At 42.0% G+C, this 8362-nt stretch overlaps 1 protein-coding gene across 2 annotated transcripts; it reads right to left on the bottom strand.

The window, feature by feature from the left end:
• Positions 1-1040: 1040 nt before the first annotated feature.
• LSM6 (LSM6 homolog, U6 small nuclear RNA and mRNA degradation associated) lies at positions 1041-6739 on the bottom strand. Of its 2 annotated transcripts, none has more exons than XM_021549223.2 (4): positions 6704-6739; positions 5962-6074; positions 2729-2842; positions 1041-1217 (listed from the first exon to the last, which is right to left on the bottom strand). In XM_021549223.2, exons 2-4 carry the CDS (start codon positions 6053-6055, stop codon positions 1183-1185), a joined length of 243 nt encoding a protein of 80 aa, XP_021404898.1. In that variant the 5' UTR covers positions 6056-6074; positions 6704-6739; the 3' UTR covers positions 1041-1182. The 2 variants fall into 2 exon arrangements, with proteins under 2 accessions (XP_021404898.1, XP_021404900.1); XM_021549225.3 differs by having other exon boundaries at positions 6707-6710.
• Between the last annotated feature and the right edge of the window lie 1623 nt (positions 6740-8362).

The raw sequence follows: 8362 nt of genomic DNA, 5'->3' as shown, positions 1-8362 counted from the left end.
CTGAGTGTGTGATGTTAAGTGCAGGATCACTCAGGTAAAGGAGTATCTGAATTTTCAGAGTTGGTTTAGGTTTCTTCTTGGCTGACTGCATGTAAAAGGAAAAGTAAGTATCCATGTAAAATTAAGCTGCTTTTATTCACTGTGCTTTGATTCTCTGGGAGTACTGCTGCAAAATAAACACAAACAAGTTCCCTCTCTGCTGTCAGCTCAGAGGTTCCCCCTCCCTCCCTAATGCACACCCCATACTCTAATGCACTCCTTATTTCTGGCTAGACAGATGGAATATAGAGATGGTACCAGGTTGAGGGGGCAGTGGATGGGAGAAAGAAGAAACTGGCTGGAGAGGACACTTGTGGCATGTTTATAAAAGCTTTCAGATTCCTAGTGTATTTTCAGAAGTAGATTTAGGTATTAGTTATAATTGCTTTATACTGAAGAAGTCCATTGTGTTTGGTAGAGAAGCACAAGTAAAAGGTCACCCCAAGCAGAGGAAGGGTGGGGGGTACACAGGCAGGAGGTGAAGTAGCTACTAGGCTGTACTGACATACCAACTGAGAGCTCTTCACCTCGGACTGACTTCCTCAGCTGGCACAGAGCTTTCTTTTCACCCTTAAGGCTTTTCTTCCATTTGATTCAATTCTTTCCCCACCCCTAACTGTTGAAGTGTCACTGTTACATTCCTTGATTCAATCCACAATTCAAGGTTTTTTGGACAGCTGAACTTTGTAGCTGATGACTCTTACTAGCCTGGCATTTAAAGCTGACCCCATGTTTTCCAAAAGGGACAGGTCACTGTCACCAAACCATTAGCATTTCCTGTCCCACCATCAGTTAAACCACTGTTTTGCCATCAATACAGGCCTCTGATTTACAATTACTCCATGCCTGCTTACCTTCCAGTCAGTATTTTTGTAACTGTTAGCATAATTAAATGAGCTGTTGCTTCAAATTAGTCTTGCAGCACTATTACATGCTCCTCTTTTATTCCTTTTCTGTACAAGGGAACAAAGCAATGCTTTGAAACAAAAGCATTGAGGCAGTTTACACTCATGTTTACATTTATTAAAAAAAATACTTATACACTTGTGTATTTCACCTGTGGATTTTGAACTACAAATCAAGTAGGGCTCATCACTTCAAAGAGGTTCACAAGTACAAAAAAACAGCCTCCTTCTGGCATCTTCACATCCTCCTCTTCTGGGTGCTTATGTACAACACTGTGAAAAAGAGAAAGTGGCACACAGAGGAGGGCCCTGGTAAATAACAAGCATAAGCCTTTTTATTTAAAACATCTTATTTCCATGGCATATAAATTGACACTGTAAGAGATCCCATTCAGCATGAACAAAGCCAGGCCACCTTTAACTCCAGGTTTCAAAAAATGCCAGTAGCTCTAAACATTATGTATTACTTTGGTTCAGTATTTATTTTATTCATAGCCCAACTATGCTCCAGCAGATGTAGGCTGAACAGAGCAGGACCAAAGGCAGTGCCCTGCAGTGTTACTGAGGAGAGCGTGAGAGAGTTCCTCAGCAGCAGAATTACAGATGTCAGACACTAATGCTGGGATCTTTCAAAAAAAGCTGGAAATCCCAAGCACTTAAGGCAAAACGAATGATTAGTTATAAAGGAAGAGACATCTTCCTCCTGCTTGGCTGATGGCATCCCCAAAACAGATCCAGTCACAACATAAAATGATATTGTGTCCTCCTAAACCTGCCACATGTCTTCAGTTCTCTGTTCAGCCTGTTCTTGAGCCTTCTGCCTCTCATCCACTTGTTTTAACTTTCATAACAGATTATTTCCTTAATGGATTCTCTAGCTGAAATGTCACTCCAGTTCTTAGCATAATAGTCCAAATGCCTTGCCAAAAACAAGGGCTGGAGGATTATTTTTCCACCCAAAATGCTCTTTTACACTGGTACCACATTCTCTTTGACTCTTTTTCTAACATGGGATTCAGCCCTTGTGTCTTTTGATTCCATCCCTTCTTGCTGAGCTCCATTTTCTTCACAAGCAACTTGGTCAAACTCTGCTTCATTTACCTCATCTACAAGTCTCTTCACCTCCAACTTGTGAACCTTTTCTATTTTTAGATACTCTCCTTCCTGGCATGTCCTGCTATTACAACCTGATACCAGAGAGTCATTTCAGGAGCCTGGGATTGTTCTTGAAGTGCACTAGAATCCACCTACTGCACTTGGATATCCAAAGGCTCCATACTAGAACATGAGTGATTTTTTTGACTGGTGGTAAAATCTTTACTCAAAAGATTAAAATAGCCTCCAGGACTAAGGATAAGCATTCATTCAGTCCTGGAAAACTGCTTCACCAGAAAATATTTGTGTCACTATAATATCTGCATTGTAGCATGAACTTATGCAGTAGCTTGCCTACATACCACAAACTCTTATGGTGCAGAGGTCATCTAAGCAAGGAGTAAGTGCAAGAGAGTAAGGAAGTCACAGAGTAGAAAATAAGCTCCAAGAAAGCTAGAAAAGAGCATGCTGCTCTAAATGAACTTCAAGTTCAGAAGAAAAAACAACCACAGGAATGCAGAAAAGCAGAGACCCTGGAAAGTGAAACTGTAAAATGCAAATATTGTAAAGATTTCGAAGAAAGAATATTAGTTTAGGCTTACAGGCAGCTTACTTACACCTCAGCCATCCCTCAAATTCAGAATATCATAACACAATTTCTAACGTGCAGTAACAGGAGTAGGAATTACCATTATTTCCTCGGATAAATGCATCCCCGTACTTGTTCTTTAACTGTCCATTTACATATTCCTCAGTCTGCTCCAGAGCTATGTTCATATATCCATCCAGGCAAGCCAGGACACCTGAAAAGAGTGGCAGTTTAAGAGAGAATCAGCTTGAACTTATTTTAAGATAAACAAAAATGCTTTGTGTTTGAATAGTACAGGAAAAAAGCCTACCCTGTATCCTTATAACAAACTAAAAACCCAAGCATGGAGAGATGTCTTCAAAGAATTCAGCTGGGAGAAAGGAATCCCATTATCTCCGGTAGCAAAGTTATCAGTTGGTGTAAGAGTTGTGGGAGTAAAGAAGTTATTAAGGCATTATTTCAAAAGATGGACAATTTCCATTTTGAAAGTTTAAGCTGTCCTTTCTCACTTGTGTTTTAAGCACAAACCAAAAAAAAACACCTGTGGCATTAAGTGTAACAGGATAACCTAAGGACAAAGCTATGTAAACTGGTTGTCAACAAAACTTGTGAAGGATATAGCTGAAAAACAACCCTTTTAATACAGGACAGCAGACACATATTTGTCTTCATGCTTACAGAGCTAGGAGAACACTGCAAGTCTGCTTTGATGTCAACAAAACTCTACACATTTTTCAACAAAGGCCACTGAAATATTCAAAATAAATTATTCTGTTTTGATAATGCAATTAAAGGAAAAAATATGTCATTTGTAATATTAGACAATTTTCTGGATCAGGAATATATGCATTTTAGGAGGACAGAGGTAATACAGCTTTTTACAAGTTGTTTCATCTTCCTCTTGCATGTGGGTTTTTCTGTCTTTATCCTTGCACAGGATAAATAACTTTTTACTTAAATAACTTTTTCCTCTGTTTGAAAAACACCTAGCTATTTACCTGGCAGTAAGACATGAAATATAGTGTATTAGCTGTACTTAAGAAGAGGGAGAAAACTCAGGACATATTCTAATTTTTCAGAAGTGTTACTGCAGGATCGTCTAGTTAATAATCAGGAATTCAACTTCTTTACCAACTTGTCATGGCTTAAAGGTTATTATTTTCCTTTCTGTTTTTCTCTCCTCTGTTTCCACAGACAGGAAAAACTGCTCACAAAGTGCCACTAAATGCAGCAAGAAGACCAAAACCAAAGTCAGGATTCTTTTCCACTCCAGTAATCCTAAGGGATCCACATAGCACAGGATGCAAAAATATGTTTGTACAAAATTAAAACTGGACCATGTGGATTTACCTGAGCTACATACAACTTAGTAGGCCATAAATGCAGTATTTTCAAACTCTTTTGCTTCGAGAGTGCATTCATGGTTGTTTCATTCTCTTCCTCCTTTTCTTTTTGTTTACTCTTACATCACTAATGGCATCAAATATTATCACTGCCCATCCTGGCTAGCAATTTATCTCTTTCATCTGTATGTAGAGATGTTTTAATGTACATATCCATATTGACACACAGAACCATACATTAATATACCCCTGATCGCTTCTCAGGGCTTCCTGTCTTGGACATTTGCAGCACCTGGCAATGGCTGAAGACAGTTCAGTTACACATCAACACTTGCATGAGGTGTGTGTGTGTGGGGCCTCCGAGGGTGGAGGCAACAAAAGCATCAGCAACACAGTCTGGGGAAGAATCTGGACAGATCTGCAACAACAGCCCGAGATGCTGTTTTGTAAATATTTGGCTTTTACAAATGCTGGTCACATTTCTCCAGAAAACAAACTAAGTGCATATTTTTCAGATGAAAACACTACACAGATTTTCTGTCACAAGATCAAAGGAGTGCAGGGAAAGAAGGAAGGGAAGGACAGGAAAAATCCAGTAACAAATAAGGGTGTTCAAGGAACTCTTATTCAATTAATGTGATGTGGTGTCACACAGTAGGCACATTAAACTAGCTTTGCTGAGGGGTAAGTTGGGTCGTTAATCTACAGCATTTACAAAAGGATCTTACCAAGGGAGAGGTAGCAATGGTCTCAATGAAAATAGGAAGTGCAGCAAAACCCAAATCTGGTTTGGCCTTGCCTTCTGTGTACCCTCAGGTAAATGAGGACTTGCTTTAATTGACTTTAATGAGCTCTCTCTACATTCTCCTGCACTAAAGAATTTACAGAGAGGCAGCAAACTTCTTAAGCCCTCAAACCCACCTGAAGTACTCAGACAATGTGGTTCTCAAAAAAATGAGAGACTGAAAATTTTGCCAGCTGATTGACACCGCAGAGAAACAGGAAGGAGTAAGATGCCACTGCTTGCTCAGTCAATGAACAGTAACAATTTAATATTGTCCTAGCACAAAGATTCCTCGTCAGAGCACGAACAAGTCTCTTCACACAAGTGCCAATGTAAGCCACTTGAGGTAAACCTCTCTGAAGAAGGGGTCTTTTGCAGAACCATAAAGTTTAAGTCATTACAGAATAAAATTTCTTAACTGAGCACAGCAGAAGATACATGATTAGGTCTGACTGAGTTCGGATACTGCTAAAAAAATTGGTCAGAGTGATCCCGTTATCTTAATGGGAGCAGGACCAGAACATTTCATTGCACAGAGTTTTAATTTACTGGTTAAAAAAAAAATCTATAATTCTATATACATGAAGGTATACTGATAGATTGAAGAAATCAGGAATAAAACTGATGGGCTGTGTTAAAATGAAGCTTGCAAAAACTACACTAAACCTTTTCCTGTATCTCTGTGAGCCTTGGTCCAGCACAGGTCCAGGCAGTTGTTTAACCAAGAATGTCAATAATGCTTTCATCCCTCATGTAAGAATTCTGTTGTGACTGACAGCATGGTTTACTCTGAAGTTTTCCTGGATCAAGATCTGTATTAACTAAATAGAGAAAAAAAAAGTTGAAGAAAAGCCTAGTACATAGTTCCAACAAGGAGTGTTCCTGGCCATTTCAGGAGTTGTAATTCCAGACAATCTTTCCAAGTATCAGCTTAGAAACTCAAAATCATCCAGTTTACCCACCTGTGACCAATGACACTAATAACTTAGATCAGTAATTTTAACCTCTAAATCCACTGTTGTTACCCCCTCTTTTTAACACTTTCTCCGGAGTTGTTTTTCTATTTTGCCATCACCATTCTGAGATATCTATCCTCATACTCCATGATTCTGGATCACACTGCCTTTCTTTTCCAAATCAATGCATCTATTCCAGCCTCCTCAATGAACTACTTTACTCACTGTGAGAGACAGATAGAGAACTTACCTCGATAATCAACTCCAGAATTTAATTTTACAACAACTGGCCTTCCAATGATTTGTTTTAGGAAGTCACTGGGGGTTTGCTTCCGTAGACTCATCGTGATCTTCTCTGGTAAGCTAAGAAGTGAAAACATTAGGATAAGAGACATGCCTCCACATTGTTTTAAATACTCTGTACAGACAAGCAGACCCCTGATTTGTAATACTTTCCATAAGAGAAAGAGATTAAAGCAAAACTCTAAAGGTTGAGGTGGGGAGACAGAGCTCCTAAAGCCATTGCATTCCACTTTCCCTTCGGCATTTTTACTCCTTCTGAAAGCATTACTAAGAATCTTTGTTTGCCACACTGTGCAGCTTTTAAATTTCAACAGTGCCAAAGGCCAGAGACAGAAAACCCGCACGGTGCCGGCTTCATTTCGCTGCTTCCTGGGGCAAATCCAGCCGTGAACCCGGGGATCCAGTTTCCCTACCGACACCCACCGCCGCCAGCGATGCTGGCGCCCAGGGCTGCGCCCCCTTCCCGGACCGCACACGCGTCTGGAGCCGCTGCCCCCGGGTGGAACCCTCGCGTTCCAGCCCGGCCGGAGAGCGCGGCTCCACGGCAAGCCAGCCCGGGGGCGCAGGCGGCCCGTGACAAACCAGCCCGGGGGCGCAGGCGGCCCGTGACAAGCCAGCCCGGGGGCGCAGGCGGCCCGTGACAAGCCAGCCCGGAGCACACACACGGCCCCGGCCGGGCCCGCACTCACCGCCGCCACCGCCTCTCCCGGCGCTTCCCGCGCCCCGCCCCGCCCCGCCCCGCTACGGCGGCCGGGCGGGACGGCCCGCGCGGGTCGAAGGCGGGACGGGCCGGGCGCGCCCTCAGGGGTCTGGCCCCACCCCGCGGTCTGGCGGGGGGAGTCCCGGCCCCTTCAGGGCGGTGAGGGGTTTTTATGGCTTGATTGGGATTCCGCGCGAAATAACACCCCATCGGAGAGAAATCTTGCAGTGTGGAAGGTTTACAGGGTGTCTTGTGGGAAAAAGCCCCGCAGGATCAGTGAAGTTGGGAAAGGCCTCAGAGACCAGCGAGTCCAAGCGCTGCCCAGCTGAGGGCCGCTTCCAGGCTTTGCTTTCCAGTCTCCTCCAGGAATGGTGACCCCACCATCTCCCTGAGCAGCCCATTCCAATGTCGAATCACCCCTTCCATGAAGGAATTCTTCCTGATACCCAATACGGTACTCATTATTATATTCTATTCTAATGAGACCCTGCTAATTCTCAAATGATCTTGTCCTTATCAGAGACATAGTGAGCACCTCACAGGGATCTGTCCAGGACCAGCCAGGGAAGTGCTGAAGGTCATTTCACAGAGGAATCAGTGAACACAGATAAGTTTTGTTTTTTTTTTTAAGTCACCTGGGAATAACTTGGCATACGAAGAAACTGAACTCACCTTCTACTCTTCTGCTTCTCCCCATCATCTCACTTGTTTTTCCTCCTTTCTCGCAGCTATCCCCTGATGTCTGGAAAATACTTCAAATACTTATTTTTTCTTTCTTTTTTTTTTTTTTTTTTTTTTTTTTTTTACGATTTCATACTATGACAAGAGTTAATAATCTGTGAAAGCTTCTGGACTGCTTTGTTTTGTTGGGTTTTTTATCTGTCCTGTATTGATTTAGTATCTTGTCAAACCTCTCAATTCTCATGATACAAAGAAAATGTACCATGGCTTTTCAGAACACAGATTTGTATTCTCACTTCTTTCTGGAGTTGTTTATCTTCTCTTTTTGAACATGTGTCCAGTAACAATTTTTTCTCCAATGCTTAGACTAAAAGGCTTTTAAGAGGCAAGAGCTGCAAACCTGACCTTATTCACCTGCCTGTCCCAGAGTTCAAGCACAGGCAGGGACAGGGAAGTTTGGCCACACTGTGCTTGTGTTTCCAGGCAACCGTCATGTTAATCAGGAGCATCCAACTGTGCTTGATTATATCTAGTATTTGAAGCAGAAAAGGAACATAAAATAGTTACTCCAGGGAGCAGACTTGCAAAGTTTTATTTGGCTTCCTGGCTTCAGTGAGTAATGCTTTGATAAGGGAATATTTCTGTTTTCATTGTTATTAATCTCCAGTATAAAGATTTGGCAAATAAAGCTTTCATGTCTGGGCTGGTAAATTTTCATGGCAATTTTGCAAATCCAACCAGGGACACCTTGTTTTGTAAGCCTTCCTCTTTGTTTTATTTCTTACAAGTTTGCCTTCAGAGCTTTTATGGGGTTTTTTGAGCCATCAGAAACTGATGAGCTGTTTTGCTTTCTGCTCAATAGGCTGCTTTCTAGCTAGCTGAGGCTTACACTTAATTACAGTTTCTACCTGTGTGGATACCTTGATTGTCTGCTGTCAGTCAACAAAATCAGTGTACTTTCCTGCTT

The sequence above is a fragment of the Lonchura striata genome, chromosome 4 (assembly GCF_046129695.1).
Source record: "Lonchura striata isolate bLonStr1 chromosome 4, bLonStr1.mat, whole genome shotgun sequence".
NCBI lineage: Eukaryota > Metazoa > Chordata > Aves > Passeriformes > Estrildidae > Lonchura > Lonchura striata.
This window is presented reverse-complemented; position numbering and strand designations above follow the sequence as displayed.